Source organism: Triturus cristatus, chromosome 5_2 (genome assembly GCF_964204655.1).
Source record: "Triturus cristatus chromosome 5_2, aTriCri1.1, whole genome shotgun sequence".
NCBI classification, from domain to species: domain Eukaryota; kingdom Metazoa; phylum Chordata; class Amphibia; order Caudata; family Salamandridae; genus Triturus; species Triturus cristatus.
This window is the reverse complement of record NC_140588.1, coordinates 339,265,894-339,282,964: the sequence shown is the minus strand read 5'-3', so window position 1 is coordinate 339,282,964 and position 17,071 is coordinate 339,265,894. Positions and strand designations below refer to the sequence as shown.

General features: G+C 40.7%; 1 protein-coding gene across 10 annotated transcripts in view; it reads right to left on the bottom strand.

Annotated features, from left to right (window-relative positions):
• LOC146822959 (serpin B6-like) overlaps positions 1–17,071 on the bottom strand; it is a 183,451-nt gene that overhangs the window by 126,397 nt on the left and 39,983 nt on the right. For all 10 annotated transcript variants that reach the window (XM_085607121.1, XM_085607126.1, XM_085607127.1 and 7 more), the window contains 2 exons: positions 8,485–8,662; positions 2,262–2,399 (listed from right to left, as the gene is read on the bottom strand). In XM_085607121.1, the coding sequence (XP_085463247.1) occupies positions 2,262–2,399; positions 8,485–8,652 (306 nt within the window). In that variant the 5' untranslated portion in view covers positions 8,653–8,662. The remainder of the gene's footprint in view (positions 1–2,261; positions 2,400–8,484; positions 8,663–17,071) is intronic.

Sequence of the window (17,071 nt, the reverse complement as noted above, 5' to 3'; positions counted from 1 at the left end):
GTTACTACATACCCACTCACTAATTCCTAGGTCTACACACACATACACTCACTCACCCATACAGTCACTCATACATTCATCAATACAGCCACAATCACATGCACTCATACCTATACAGACACTCACACACCATCACTCACCCATAGTTACTTACACAGCTAGTTAGTCATGCAAAGAATCAATCATACTCCCATTTACTCACCTATACAGTTATACACACACCACCTCACTTATTCACACAGATACTAACACATACTTACTCTCTTATACAATCACTGACACAAGCACACACTCATCCACACAGCCACTCTCACAATCACTCACTCTCACATATAGTCATTTATATACTCCAACACTCAGATATACTGCCTTTCACATTTATATTTACTCACACATGCACCACTGAGATATCCATTCATCCATCAACACAGCCATACACACACTCACCCGCCCATACAGCCCCTCACAGACGCACTCTTGAACCCATACACCCAGTGAATCGCCCACTCACATCCATGCAGTTAGTCACACACATCCCACCCACCCACACAGACACCCATACAGATACTCAGACAAGCAATCAATAACCGATAGACACTAATGTAGCTACTCACCAACCCATGCCACTGCTTACACACCAACAGACAGACTGATACAGACATTCACACAGTTTAGTCACTAACCCATTCATTCAGTAAGACACGTTTAATCACTCACTTTTACAGTCAGTCACACACCCACTAAATCATCCATTTAGTTAGTCATACACTCACTCATTATTCAATACACCTTGGCCCACATATGTATAAAACATATTAAAACTTTACAGAAACACAGTCACTGGATTATGTCATATGAGATGTCATCAGTAATGTGGCTGACCATGTCATGAGTGATGTAATATGTGATGTCATTAGCAGTGCATTGTGGGGACGCAAGTTATACTTAGCGCAACTAACTATAACGGCCGAATTTCTCTGGTTTTGTACGACTGAAATGTCCAACTAACTATAACGTCCCTGAAACCTATGTTTTTTTCAGTCAATTTCAAAGATTTTTAAAAATAATTTCTAACTAGAACGTCCCTGAAAGCTATGATTTTTCAGTATCTATCTATATCTATATATTGAGATATAGAATATATATATATATATATATCAAAAGTCTTAACAGTCAGTTAGGAGCTTGGTGGTGCAACAGGCTAGCTTTCGAATGAAAAGCTGATGTACCATCATGCAAAGTACAGAATGAAAGGGCAAACTGAGAAGGTAGGTTTAAGCCAGTTGACGTACATGATCAAAATACCTTTATAAGAAGATCTGCTCTTGCATGTTTGAAGCACAAGAAAGCAATGTCGAAAACTGTAGATAGTCAGTATAATATGTAGAAGCCGATCCTTTTGCTGCCTTTGAACAGAGCAGCGCTGCAACCATGAAATCCTTTACTCTTTACCAAGTGTACTAAATTGGAGCTGGGGAAAAGGACTGCGCACTGAAAAATACAAGGTCCACCTCCCAAGCAAGGATTCTGCTGTGTGCCTCATAGCACCTGGCGAATTTTCACATACGAGTCTAATTTTTTCCTTTAGGTCACATTTTGCTGCATTTAGACAGCACCAATATACACATTTGGGAGTTAATGTGTGCTCCTTAAGTAAACTTAACGTAACAGATCACAGCACATGGCTATAAAAGCAAGATGAAAAGCCTGCCAAGCCTCATGTTTGGCTTCACTGCACTGAGACCCCCCGTTCAGCAAAAGGAAAACGTGCATTGATGCCATAATTAAAGGTACACTGAGAACCATAATTTGGGGAAGCAGTAAGCGGTCCCTTAGAATGGCTGCCTCCATCCCCAATCTTGGAAGCTGCGCCACACTTGGGTGCAGCTGTTCGCATAGATTGCTTCCGCTCCAGATGTGTATACTGTAAGCCATGAGAAGTCAATAATAATTCAATGCATTTATATCGCATGAAAAGGGGCTTCTCGCGCATATATTGCAACTCGCAATAGGAACTCCATATTACACTGCAAATTTAATTCACTGAGAATAGGGATTAAGTCAAAAAAACAGAAATTTGTGCCTGGTTTACAAAGTAATAAAATAAGGTTTGGTTCTTTTGAAGACTATTTTCATGACATCACTACGGAACCACGTCTAAAGTGCAACAGAGTTCAACAAGGATAAAAACTAATTTTAGTACATATATTATGTGCAACTTCCGTCAGGGACTAAAACATTTAAAAATCAACATAACTTACAGTGTTGAATGTGTAGCTCTTCTCCCCAAACAGTCTATTGGCAATCCTAAGTAGGTATTTCGTGTCAGATTTGTTAATTTCTGAGATCAAGGACTGGAACCCGGGATGGACATCTTTGGCCTTGTGCAGCTGGAGGGCCTGGAAAGGAAGGAGATGGTTGTTCATTCTCTTGAGAAACACAAACTCAGGATTTAAAACAACACAGTGGTTGGGGTTAGCTTGACTAATAAGAATTTATTTATACTCAAAACAAGCCCTTTCTAACAACGAAAGACTAGGCAGAAAAATATCAGATTATAAACCTATGCACTGCAGTTCATGTGTCTTTGATGCCAGTTCATAGCTCACTGTGTCAAAAGACCTTTTGTAATTCACGATGACGTATTAGTGCCAAATGGCACAGATTCAGGTGTCCAGATTGGGGTAGAATGCCCACCATTAGAATTTGGGATGATTTTCCCATTTGGCCGCGACTGTTCACAACTGACTCATTGAATTCGATCACTGCAAAAATGAATAATTATTTTATCATAAAGAGCCATAAGAGGGAGGTGTGTATAACTGGGTTGGTTGAGTGGTTGTTGGAGCAGGCTGGTGATGTTAGCACCTTGATGAGTGAGAAAAGGGGGGTGTAAAGGCAGAGTATAAAAGGAAACACTTTAGGTTAGTCTGATATAGGTAACTTAAATGTAATGTTTCATTCAGGGAGGAGGTTGAAAGACACTGAACAGATTCAGAGTAGATTTTAAGGTGATAATATTTTGGTTACAGCAGGCAGCCTGCATAAAGGTTGTAGGAGCAGTTAAGTTTGAATCACGCAGATCTGGGTGGGTGGTGAGGCAGTCACTGGGGTGAAGCCCCAACATCGCAGATGCAATGAAGAAATGTGAGGTGCATGTAACACACGATAAAGGTGAAGGGTACAGTTTATAGTGCAACAATCATTCCGATATAAAGGGGTACATGGTATGATCACTACTCACAGAGGTTAAAGGCACCACCCACTCAGATGCATGAGGTTGGTGCAAAGTGCAGAGCCTGGCTCATAAAGGTGCACTGCACACAACACACAAATGCAATAAACCCCACAGTTCACAGGGGTTCAGTGCACGAATCAGTGAAATGCAGAGGGGTAAGAGGTATAGTTTACAGGAGTGCCGGATACCAATCAGTGAACTGCATAGATGTCGGAAAGAGTTAAGGTAATTGGTTAACTTTGATTATGCAAAGAGTTCCACCTTTTGTACCAAGGACAGGACCCTTAAAGAGGGCAACACTCTCCACCAATCAAAAAGCAGAACGTACCCATTAATTTTTACAAAGCACCGATCTACATACCTAAAAGGCCAGCTTTCAGTCTTGCACTGCTGAAGCAGATAGTCCAAAGAACTGGCTCGTGAAATGATTGCAGAACCTCCTGAGGCACAAGCATCTCCCTCTTAAAAGGCTCAGTGATGTCCTACATTAGTACCAGAAATACCACACTACAAACCACCCTTGCTCATAATGCAAAACCTCAACAGCAAACCAGTGACTAGATATGAAACCTACCAATTTCCACAGGATATCATCACTAAGCTCAAACACAACTAAAATCCTCATACTTTTTTTCCCTCTAGCACAAAAACTATTTAATACTGCTAGTCTGTCAGCTCACTGATCAAAAGTTTTTCAATGTTTCGCTTGTGTTAGTTAGTGATCCTTACACAGAAAAGCATGCAATTGTAAAACTATTTCATGACAAACAGCGGAGCCAGCGGTTCAGACAAACTACATTCCGAGCTGTCTAAAGTCCTTTATGGAGATTCCTAAAAAAGGGGTTACCTTAAAAGGTCTGGCCACGTGGAAGAAAATAACCTCCTCAATAAATTGGTTTTAGACTTCTGGGGTACCACATACAACTTTAAATAACATTAGGTAGAGCTGCTCACTGTGAGTAGCCCTGGCAAGGACCTCACATTGGCCTTCCCTAATTGATTCTCCTCCTTGGATACATGGAGCATCAAATCCTGTCGACTGACTAGATTAAAATGGACTGGACTTCAGTAGTTTTATAAATTCCAGTCAAACATTACCCAAAGAACAAACGTTGGTCTGTTCTTCTGCAAATCCACTAAATTGTTTTACAAGTGCAAGAGACTTCAGCGGTTGGCTTTAACTGCCATGTCAAATTCTATCTCATGGCTAGACACAGAACCAAGATCTGCACCAGAATAGCTAAAGATAAGAGAAATAACAGTCCTCCTGATTGTCACTTGTAAGCATAAAAATAGAAAACAGTTTCTGCATGAGTGGCAATAAAACTAAAATCTTTCTTCAAATCGTGGGAGACTCTAGCTTGAGTCCATTTCACAGACACTGCTATTGGGTACCTTCAGGTAGCATCTAGCCTTTCTAACAAGCTAAAACCCTAAAGTCAGCAACTTGGGGATTATCTCTAGAGTTTTAATCTAACTTTCAAAATAACATGATCGAACACAGGCTCACCCATTTTTATCAACTTCAGGGATCCTCACACTATTGCTTACTCAACACGTTGCCTTCCTCCTTCCAGTGGCCCTCTTACGCATCACATGCAGGTCTTCCAGCGTAGATGAGGAGCAAGCTCCAGGGAACTTAAGAAGAACTGCTCACTTGCACTGATGTCACTGTACAGGTTGCCGATTAAACAACAGATCAATTTTAAAAGTGAACGTTTAGCTCATACAACCCTACACAAGACCAGAAGTGCATGGTTAGAGGACATACCGGATATGACCGATGATGACTGGACAGAAGCCTTGATTAGCCCTCAAAGTGCAGCGGTGTCATCGCGCTATCGTCTCACGCAATTTAAATATATACACCGCATATACTATACAAGATCCCGTCTTTGGAAGATGGGCGTCATTCAGTCCCCCTTATGTCTGAGATGTGGGATAGAGGAAGGGACTTTAATACACACTGTCTGGGCCTGTTCATCACTGCAGCCATTCTGGTGGAGGATTGTGGCATGTCTGGGCGAGGTGCTGTCGTGGGATCTCTCACTGGATCCTAGATTGCTGTTATTACATAGCACTAATGGGATAGGTGGGAACCGGTATAAGCAACACATGTTATTTTTAGCTATTACCGTTGCGAAACGGGATATCGCCCAGGTATGGAAGGGTGTGTCCCCCTGACGATTGCCAAGTGGAAAAGGCCATTGAAGATTGCATAAATGCTGAGATTGTGGTGTTTCAAGCTCGCGGCTGCCCCCAAAAGCATAGGAAAATATGGTTAAGGTGGGCGAAATATCAAGGCATAGAGTTACCCCCCCCCCCTTCCACCTCTAGACCCCTGGCAGGATACGTTCCCCTAATGTTATTGGTCATTGAGCAATCTGGACTATCATTTGAAACCTTTGGAATGTTTATCCAATTGGACAATTATAGATTTGCGGGATTTGGGACTCACTGCGCAATGTTTTTGTTATTGTACCTGCAGGTTTTACAGGAGTTATAATTTTATGTTTATATAGCCGTACATTGTCTTCAAACTGTATTCTTCGGGCTATGTATCATGTATCATGCAAACTTCAGAAATATATTGTTAAAAGAAAATTAACATTTATGCCATAAGGTATTGACAACAGCATCGTGGAGTACCTGATCATTCCGGTACTCCTCTACTACCTGAGCAGATACCATGGATGGCCTTCCAAATGTGTCTCACAGATCCCATTGGCATACAAAGAGTTAAAAGGAAGATCCCTGCTCTTTTAAGGCCCTACCTTTTGGAACTTCTGATCTTTGCCTCCTGACCTTAAGGTGGACTTCAAAAAGTAAACACTTAAAGACCAGCCTCTTCGGACAAGCTGGCAAGCTTGGAATAATAAAGATGTAGTTTCTCTGTTCTTCTGCTCATCCACACCTGTCACTACAGCTGTTCTACCGGCATCCTGAAAAATCCATCGAGTTGCACTATAGCTATACAAAAGTTACAAATAAAATCAAAGAAAAATAGGATTTACTAAAATAAGACTGCGTATACACAGCAACTGTAGTATAGCGACTCGAGCTTTCCAGTGCCGTGGCTCCAAGAATGCCATGGGGTTAATGTTCTGTTTTGCTTACTTACTCAACAACTCTCTATATTAAGTCTCACCCCAGTTTAGCATTAGATTCTCTCTTTAGTAATGCAATTGAACTTGGTCAGACAGCAGTAGGTGTAAGAGTTTCATGGCACACTAGGGCCCTTGGATTCTATTAAATGGGTATCCGAAATGATCATTTTCGTACAAAAAAAAAAACTTAGGGACAGTCCGCATGTGTGTCTTGTGTGCCAAAGTCAAAATTCAGTAATCATTTCTAGGGCTCGTAGATCAATGAGGCAGCCCAAAACTGGCAATCGTGTGCTAGTCTGTGCAAATGTTTGGCTGTAGCAGAACCCTTACAATTTGACACAATTTCACAAGATAGTTTACAATTGAAGATCAAATTTTTAAATCCAACTTTTTAATCTATAAATAGTCCATAACGGGAGATGGAAAGGTACAGATGGTAGATTCCAACTCAATAAAATTCCTGGAAATAAAAATCAGAGAATTTGAGTTCATCAATTCCACTCCATGAGAAGAATGCATAGCCAGGAAATAGGTGTAGGTAATGGGATGCTAAGTAGTGATGACTATTTTATCACTTTCTTTGCATACATTAAAAATTGTTCATTCCAGGTTCTTCTGCTCTTTAGAACATGGCCTATTGTTAGGATGAACCCCAGTTCACATATTGAGACAGCAAGGTAGGTCAATGAGTTAGGCCCCTGCTGCCGACATCTGTGAGTAAAATGGAGGTCACATCTTCAAATCCTGGCAGGAATAGCCCTTTGTTCCATCAGCTCCAAGTTGATGAATTGTGACATCATATTAAATTATGGTAACAACTTACTTAGTGCTTAGGAAACACAAAACGGTGATATTAAGAGCTAAATAAAACATGTTGATATTATTATTAGAAACCTCTATGATATGTTGAAATTGACGATCAATTAAAATGCTAAGAATTGCTGGCAACTCTTTTCTGCGTGGATTTTAAAGTTCAGTGGAAGTGAGGTTTAGCGATACAAACAGAGTGGGACAGTTGACGTGTTATATGGCTGTGTTGGATTAAATTGAGAAGAAGGGTGTTATAAGGGATATAGTACACCCTGCTGCACATTTTAAGGATACTGCAACTCATCAAGAAGTTCCATAACCATATAGAGGAAGCGAAGCTGAAGGTTGAGTTCCTTTATAAGGTTATGGAACTCCGAGGTGACTGGAATATCCTTATCATGTACCCAAAGGGGTACTTTATCGCATACAATACATGGTCACGCCATCACCTTTATCACAAACCACCCTTGGTGCATAGCGATTTGACATGAAAGAGAGAGCATGTTTACAAACATGAAGTATGAAAATAAAACCGCTAGTGCAAAATCAAACACACCAAAAACCAGTTAGATATTTGTGTCAAACAGATATTGAAACAGTTCAATTAAAGTAAGATTTTTTATTAAAAAATAAAAAGCTGCTGTAGCTCGGAATGTGTAGAAACATACAGAAAGATTCTAGCTTTATTCTATCCAAAGAGTGCAAAAAAAAAAATCTCTCACACTGTCATTGTAAGTTTAAGATGGGGCAGAAGAAAGAAAAGCAAAGTTTTGCTTCAATAATGCTCCGTGGCCTCACCTCAGTTGCTATCTCTTGCAGCAGGCATTGTGACGTCAGAACTACACTGTAATAAGTTATAATAGTCTCTTTATTATCGGCTACTGGGTGTGTCACAAGTCGCAGATTATAAAGAAATCAGATACTGCTTATAAAGGGATCACAGAATCCCACGTATTATGTTATCACCTATTGTGGTGCCCAGCATAAACAGCTGGTAATAGCCCTTCCTATCATTATGCAGCCTCCCAATCCTATCAGGACCACAATTGTGTGGGGCGGCAATTATTGATTGAATGAACCAAAAATAGGAGTTCGTGAGAATCGATTTTCGAGCTGAAAAAAGAAACCTCCAACTGTAGCGGTAACTGAATGTTTCACAAGCCAAGAAAAAATACCAGCAGCCATAGTATTAATAGAAGGTTCATCCAGTTCAACAGCTATAATATCCAATTGCTAAAGGTATATCAGCAGAGGTTGTCTAACAGCTCCCTTTACACAAGCGTATACCTGCACTGCAGCACTTTTACTGAACAATGGAAACAAACATACCTGTACCATCTGGGCTGCTGTGTCTCCTTGGGCACCCAAAAAAACCATAGCCAGCGCAGACGAAATACTCATTGGCGAATAAAATAAATTTTTCTTGTTGTCATTTTCACTCAGTTTTTTCCAGAGGTCAAGGGCGAATGAAGTATTGGCTTGGCTAAGAGAGTCCATTCTTGAGAATCTAGAACAGAAAGAGAAAACTAAATGTACAAACATATTTTTTTGTTTTCCTTAGACAAAGTGAATTTAGAATCAGAACGGACATCTAAAGAAACATGAAATATTGCATGGTGTGACCACATTCCTCTCAAGTCCGGGTTTTTAAGAAATGTAACAGTTTGCATGATACCCTAAGCTGAATGAGTTATTCAAATAAGTGTGCAAATCAGGGAGAAAACACTCTGCTGGTTACCTAAAACAGCCATCATTACAACAGCAATGCACTGGCACTGGGGCAAGGAACTACGGTATACCAATTACTGCTGCCTTGTACTCTAGAGCCAGGGGATGTCCCATTACTTGCATCATTTGACCCACTTGTCTGGTCACTATGTATTACTGTGGCGAAGGAGGCTGCAGCTCTGGATGAGATGTCCTGGGACAGTTTGTCACCCCAATAGAGATACCATTTTTTGTGTGCAGGCAGCAATTGTGTGTCCATCCCCATTTCTCATCCTTATTTCTCATGTATCATCCATCATCCCTACTTCTCGCTCATCATTCACATTTGTCATCCCTACTGCTCATGAATTATCCAAAATTCTACTTATCATGCCTACTTCTCAAAGTCCTGCAGACTGAACTTTGAAGTGTAAAGCAAACAACCATACCCTCACGATGTTTATTTGCCTAACCACCAAGATGAAATAGTATTTAAACCAACTGATATGTGCGTAGTCCAAGTCTCCTCGCTATAACTACGTTAAAGTGTTAACTTTCAGCGTAAAACTACTACAACCAGGTCTCACTAACAAGCAATTCATTTAATCAGATTGCTGTTTATGTTCGACAAATGCCAAAGTCTACATTTGAATTCAATCCAGCTTTGTAGATGCAGAAAGGTAATGTTCACAGGATTTCTTATCTTAGGTGTGTGCTGGACTGTAGCTTTCATACTTTGGTAGGGGAACCTACAATCCGACCTTCAGGCAGCAACGTGTCCTCTTAGAAGACAAGACCAGTCCTCCTTGAGTACACAGAAGAACACGTGGCATGCATGTGAAACTAACACGCTGGAGAAGACAAATATAGGCAAACATAACATCTGTTCGTTCTACTCACTGAGCAAATTATCCTACCACACGGAGACTCGGAGAGTGGTTCTGGCCTTGGCAGAACTCAGTCTAAATGGAATGATAAACCATTCCGGTGCAAGAGTGAGTTACCAAAGACTACTGAACTCACGAATGCTTAGTCTGGATGAAGAGCAAGGCCAGCATATGGCTAGCCCCATAATTTAATGGCCTAGATGGGTGTAAGAGAATTGAATGGTAATTGGAGGCAGCCTTATTGGTTAGGAAGTGCTCAAACACGTCCACCAGTCGCCTTGCTATTGTCCTGCACATCACTCCACTGTCTAGCACAAAGAGACTCTTCACGATGTGAACCTCTGACCTAGAGAGAATCTGTCTCTACAGTCTGCCAAAGTCTAACCTGCACTACATTTCTAAACACCGTAACATAGCATACAAAAGCACATATATATTCGACTTTCGAGTAAATGCACAGAAAATCCTCTACACTTGGATAGAATACCATAAAGTCAGATGGAAGACATGCAAGACACCTCTTCACGCATCCCAATAATATCCATTGCTCAGACTAAGGTTCATCATTTTCAGTTCCGAGATGGATGAGATTTTTCATAGAATTGGAGGTCAACAGACTGACCTGTACCTGAACATGCACAGGCAATGCTACCTGTAGACAGTTACCACAACACGCTTTGGATAATACCTTATGAATGAAGTGAGCCTGCCTTTAACAATCACAAATCAATCTCAGCCATTTCACATAAGGATTTCTATTAATTGCATCGATCCACGCTTATAGTAGTGTGTGTGTGTGTGGTAGCGAGGGGGGGTTGTGTTGTGGAATTGTTCTGTTGCCATTCTGGCTATTAAGAAACCTTAACGGACTCTCTGGGGGATCGGCTCTCTGACAACACACCAATTATATACTAGGGTATTGTCAGTAGGAAACATACACAAAATGGCGCAGAAATTATCCAAGCGTTTTCACATTCTGCTTCTCATTCTACTCCAATAATAAATTGTGGAATTCATGGTGAGATACATGTTAATTTCTCACATGTTCATTAAAATGCAACATCTCTCAACTCTGTCATACAGCTGTTTCTGAAAAAAATATTTATAACCTCAAGGGTTTGCATTATGATCAAAGTCTATGCTTTACTCATTGCCAGTTTTAGGACTGCTGTGCAATGAAACAACGGGACAATGTCCTCAAGATTTGTGCTACTACTATGCTGTTATTGCCTGTTTCATAACAGTTTTTAAAAGTTTGACCTCTATCCTTGTAGATTGTTATCACTGAAATTAAGTGTGGGCACGGAAGAAAGCATAAGCAGAGAGGATGGGACAAGTAAGCATGCATAAGATCAAGATCAACAGAGACCATAAGAGGATTGGTCCTTCAGTCACATTTGTTTGAATACCTAATATTGGCTTATTTAAATGAAAAGGAAGGACAAAGTACATTGAGCTCATTATCAGAATAGGAAGCAACTCCCATGGTGATAACATCTCTGCCAAATTCAAACAATATACTGATTTCATTCAAGTCCTGGTTTTGGACAAATAAATGGTGCAGGGAAACTCAAGAGCCAATGGTCTGCTTTGGATTCAAGAGATTTTCAAGATCTCGCCTTGTGACTGCCAGTAAACTTCTCACCTTGGGTTGCAGGATAGAGAGAAAGGAATTTGTTCAGACATTCACTCATGTGTAAAAAGAAGAACTTGAAATCATAACAGTTGCTACCAGCACACTATTCCATCCAGGTAAAATTGCAAACTTCAGTCTACCATCGTGCAACATTCTTTCAGAAGGAAGCATTTGATTCCATAACTAGGACAATCGGCAAGATGATCAATTTGTCAGGTAGATTCATTGTACAGACTTGGCCTGAAGAACACGATCTGGTTATGAAGCATATCCACGTGTGGTTAATGAAGAAATCAAAGTAACACAAGAAGGGAGTGAAGAGGTAATGCTCAAAACAGCATAAGAGGTGGATGCGTCCTCCTCAATGTATATTGTCAAAAAACAAAGTGATCCACCCTTATGGGAATGTATAGAAGTGTTCCTCCAGACTACGTGTGTCTCCTACAATGGTGGAAAGCACACAGCTTTGTTTAAATACCCCTCCCCCAACAAAAGGACCCTTGGTGGCATGCTTCAACGGGGCCGCGGTGAGGCAGTGCCCTGGTGAGGATGTAACCTTGATATTTGTGTGACTATAGGTACCCCTTCCAACCCGTTTTGAAGGCTCATGGGGCATTGTCTGGGCGATATAAGAAACCCATTCAGCAATATACCTACTGGGGTATAGAATACTGTGCATGTAGAATGCATGTGCACCACCTAGTTAGGATTACATGTAAATACACAGTTGTTTTGATTTAAGTGTAGAACGGATCTCTTCTAGGACCTGATGAAAGACAGGGGAGGGCTTCGAAACATGTCGACACTGCTCATTAAAGCATAGTATCTCCAGCTCATTCCACACTTTTAACGATACTAGCTCAAAGGAACATTAAAATTTATTTTTTCCACTGAGCCAGGTATTTTTAAAATTTTCACCATTCACTATTCACTCACTTCTGACCCTTCCAGTCACACTCCTACCCCACATATAGTATTGTTTTTCATAATCAGTGCTCCCACGTAGTCGTAGGTCGCAGCACGCCCCATCCCGCAGCGGGGCGGGAAGACCCCGATGATGAAGCATGCCACCAAGGGTCTTTTTGGTGGGTGAGGGGTATTTAAACAAATCTGTGTGCTTTCCACCATTGTAGGAGACACACGTAGTCTGGAGGAACACTTCTATAGTTTCCCATAAGGGTTAATGAAGAAATACCTGTGTCTGCATTGACCAAAGACATTAGTACCTCTAAAGAGCCAAAACAACATCAGCACCCTATCGAACACATGGCTGAAGGATGCTAAGGGATGCCTCCCCACGAAGTCCACAAATATGGGCACCAAATTTCATTTGGAATCGTACATCACAATCCAGGCTCAATCACTACAATGACTCCAAAAGCTAATACCTCCCCTACTTCTGTACTCCAAACACTGCACTACACTTCTGAGATGATTGATCTTGACTAATGTATCCCTACAAGTACTGGACATTCTACAGCCACGATGCAGAAAGTGCAAAATATCCTAAAAAAGTGGTGATAAGAAGCATCAGCTTCAAGTTTAAACAAATAATCCAATACTATAGAATACTCTACTGGTTCCCAGTAAAGAAAATAATTAAATGCAAGTTGTATACAACAACAAAACAATTTGGGGTCATGGCCCAAAGTATTAGAAAAGACTACTACTGCATCCATTTTAGGACACCCTCATTCCTACTTCTCTTCCCTATAACTCATCCATCATCCTTACTTCTCATCCATCACTCCTACTTCTCAAAGCTATTTCTCATCCATCATTCCTTTTTCTTATCCATAATCCCTACTCCTCATCCGTCATCCCTTCTTGTCATCACTGCATCTCATCCATAGCTACATCTCATTCACACGTCTCATCACTCATAACTGGAGCTCATCCTTACTTCTTATCCACCATTCCTGCTTCTCAATCATCATTCCGACTTCTACCTCTTATCCCTACTTTTCTTCCATCCTCCCTACTTCTCATCCAGCAACTATCATCCCGATTTCTCATCCTAACTTCTCATGCATCATCCATTATCACTACTTTCCACCCATCGTCCCTGCTTTTCATCCACCAATCTTACTTCTACTTCTCCTCCCTACTTCATCCATCATCCCTACTTCCCAGCCATCATCCATACTTCTCCTCCAAATGCCATCCCTGCTTCACATTCTTACTTCCATGAATCAGCCATTATCCATACCTCTCATCCATCATCCCTATTTCTCATCCCTATTTCCAGTGAACAATCCATAATTATACTTCTCATCCCTACTTCTCTTACCCAATTCATAATCCATCATCGCTACTTCACACTCCTCCTCCCTCAGTCATACCAGCACACTTTCAATGTTGTAAAACACACCTTCACACTGACTGATTGGAAACAGCCAATTAGACTTAGGAGAGAGGCCAGCATTATATTGGTTTAGCCACTGAAAAGCAACTGGTGTTTGCTTCCCGTGAATCCAAGGTTGCACAGCATTTCATTTTATTTAAGTAAATGTTTTTCTGTTTACACAGGCCTCTGCATAAAGAAAGCTCTGATGGTTTGGGGAAGACTACGGGTCTCCGCTAGGGCTATAAATTAACACATGGAGGAGTCAGCCTTTTCTGGTTTAGGTTTCATACCCAACAAAGAAAATGTTTACAAGCATCTGTCCCTTTTCTTTTATTGGCCGAGGGAAGAGGTTTTGGTGGCTGAAGAACGCAGCTAATTTGAGAAAAGCATGGTAAGGCCTATGCCACACCAGTAACAGGGATCAGCCTTAGGCACCAGCAGATTTGGAGGATATTGCCTCAGTATGCAGCACATTGTGCAAAATGTCACTTTTCTTATGGTGTCAAGGTATGTTTGTGTGTGTGTGTTTTGGTATCTAGACATCACAATACATGTTGTGGGGTAACCGTAAACAGATGAAACCAAAACTGACCGTTTCTGTTGCAGCACACATTCTTGAAGTTACTCTGTAGCCTGTGGACTTCACTGAGATCCTACTTGCCGTCACCGAAACCCCCTCTATGTTCCACGCTGATGTGTCACGAAACAGATGGCAGCGAGGTGCCAGCTGTCTGTGTGTAAAATAAAGGCTGCTTGATGTAGGTAGTCATCAGTTTCCTGTAGCATTGGCAAAGACAATAGGTTTCACCTATGTGAGATCTATTGGCTTTGTCAATGTTTTTTTAGACATGCTGCACAGCAGCGCAGCTGCGGTGGAACATGGCTGGAAGCAAGGACAAAGTGTAATGACACGGCGAGCTTTGGCAGCTTCATAGTGCTATTATTTTCTTTACTTTCAGCCATGTTGCACACCCGCATGTGCTGCTGTGTAATGTGTCTAAAAACACATTGACAAAGCCAATAGATAGCAGGATCCTTTCTACCAGCTCTTCCTGTGAGCGCCGGACTAAGTCCAACTTTTACAGTTCATGTCATCTGCCAATGCTGCTGTAAATTCCTTTGGAAGTGGCCTTTGTTTATCCGATTGCTGCTATTTCACAGCATAACATATTGTGTTCCTGTAGTCTGACTCACCAATGGTTCTTTAATAACTTTACCCAGGAAAAATAAAACTTAAGGGTGCTTAATTTGCAACACACTTGTAACACTTATTTAAATGTAGGTGGGGTGTAACTTGGGTTTTAGTAACTAATATTTTATACTGTGAACCACAATTCCTTCATCTTTTTCTTCCCTCCCACCTTTTTTGAGTTTTCCTCTTTTCTGGTTTGCCTTTTTTCCTTCTTTTTGCCTTTCCTTTTTCCCTTTCCTTGTTTATTTGCTTCTTTCTTTATTTCTTTTTTCATTCCTTTTTGCCTTTTTTCATCTTTGTTGCCTTTTTTCATCCCTTCCTTCTTTTTCTCTTTCGTTCCTTTTTGTCAACTTCCCCTTTTTCTTTCTTTTGATGTTGCCTTTTATTTCCTTCTTGCCTTTATTTTCCTATTTCCTTTTTCATTTTGTCTTCTTTCCTTTTTTGTCTTTCAACTTGCTTTTATCATTCCATCTTTCCTTTCTTTTTTGCCATCTTTCCTTTTTCTTTCCTTCATGTGTTTGCATTCCCTTCAATTTCTTGCCTTTTATCATACCCTTTCCCCTTTGCTTTCTTTCCTTCTTTTTTCCTCATGACTTTTCCTTCTATTTTCTCTGTTCTACCTTCTTTCATTCCTTATTTTGTCTGTTTTCCTTAATTCTTTTGTTTTTCTTTCTTCCCATTCCTTCCCCTTCATTCTTTTTGCATTCTTTCCTTTTCCTTTTCTTACTTTTTGTTTTTTCCCTTTTCCTTTCCTCCTTGTGTTATTCCTTTTTTCATCCTTCTTTACTTATTTCTTGCCTTCCTTCATTTTTTTCTCCCATCCTTATTTGAGTTCCTTCCCTTCCATCCTCCCTTCCATGCATTTTTACCTTCCTTACTTTTTTGTCTGCCTTAGTTTCTCTTCTTCCTTCCCTTTTATCGACCTTACTTCCTTTCTGTCCTTCTTTCTTGCAGTCTTTCTCAAAGGCAAGAGGCAGGCAACCAATACCAGACCAACTATTTTTTCAGGTTTATGTTAGTCAAGACCTTTTGGTTTCACTTAAAGTATGAATAACAGTTACTTATAAGAGATTTCAGTCAGAGTTTACCCATTATTTAGCGACTGATTTTTATTCCACCAAGCAAGCATCAACGGACAATTCGTAAGCCCACTTCACTATCAGTTATGGCATTCTTTCAATAGGCGCACATTCACACACAACATAGTTTCCTTCAGTGCCAGAATTACTATGTACTTTTTGGAGACCCCAAAAACATTTTTGGCTTTAGCCAAAGTTTTATTTAGATTTGATAAGGGCCCCGGCAGCTCTCTGAACAATAAAGTATTACAGAAACCATGACAAAACAAGTATTGCCAAAAGGCTGGTGGCCAATGCCACTACTTGTTTTCTTTCCTTGCAGATTTCAGGACCAGTTGGGTTTCCATCCGAATTGTCAAAAACAAGGAAAAGCAAGGCCTGGACAGAGTTTTTACATCCTAAACTGAAACTAGAATGGCCCAAGTCTGGATGCCCCTATCTTCACTAAAGCATCAAAGCTTTTCACAGAGGCCTTTTTAAACAGAAAAGCACTTACTTAAATAAAATGCAATGCTTTATGGCCTTAGATACACTGGAAGCAAACAAGCAGTTTTATTTCCTCTCCACTGTACTTAACCAGCATGTGCAATGACAAGGCTGTTCTTTTCAGTGGCTACACCAATAGAATGCAGACCTCTGATTGGCTGCTGCCAAACAATCAATGTGAAGGGGTGTTTCATAACATTAAAAGTGTTTTGGTATGACTGTGGGATAAAGAATGTGAAGTTGAGGTTATGGATGAGAAGTAGGGATGATGGATGTAGGGGTGAGAAATATGGATGATGCATAATGGATGAGACGTAGGGGTAGCAGATGAAAAGTAGAGATAAAAAGTAGGGATTAGGAGCGAGGAATATGGATGTCCTAAAATGAATGCTGTAGTAGACTAGCAATTCACTACGTCCGCACAGGCAAAATTTACAACAAAGTTTTCTGATCAGATCGCAAAAACAGATGTGGGTCCTGTTCTCACTGGGAGAAACCAGTCCTAAGTTGCTTCTGGTTCAGTGAGGACCTGGCCTGGCAGCTCTGGCTGGACTGTTCCCATGAGGAGCAGGGTCAAGTATG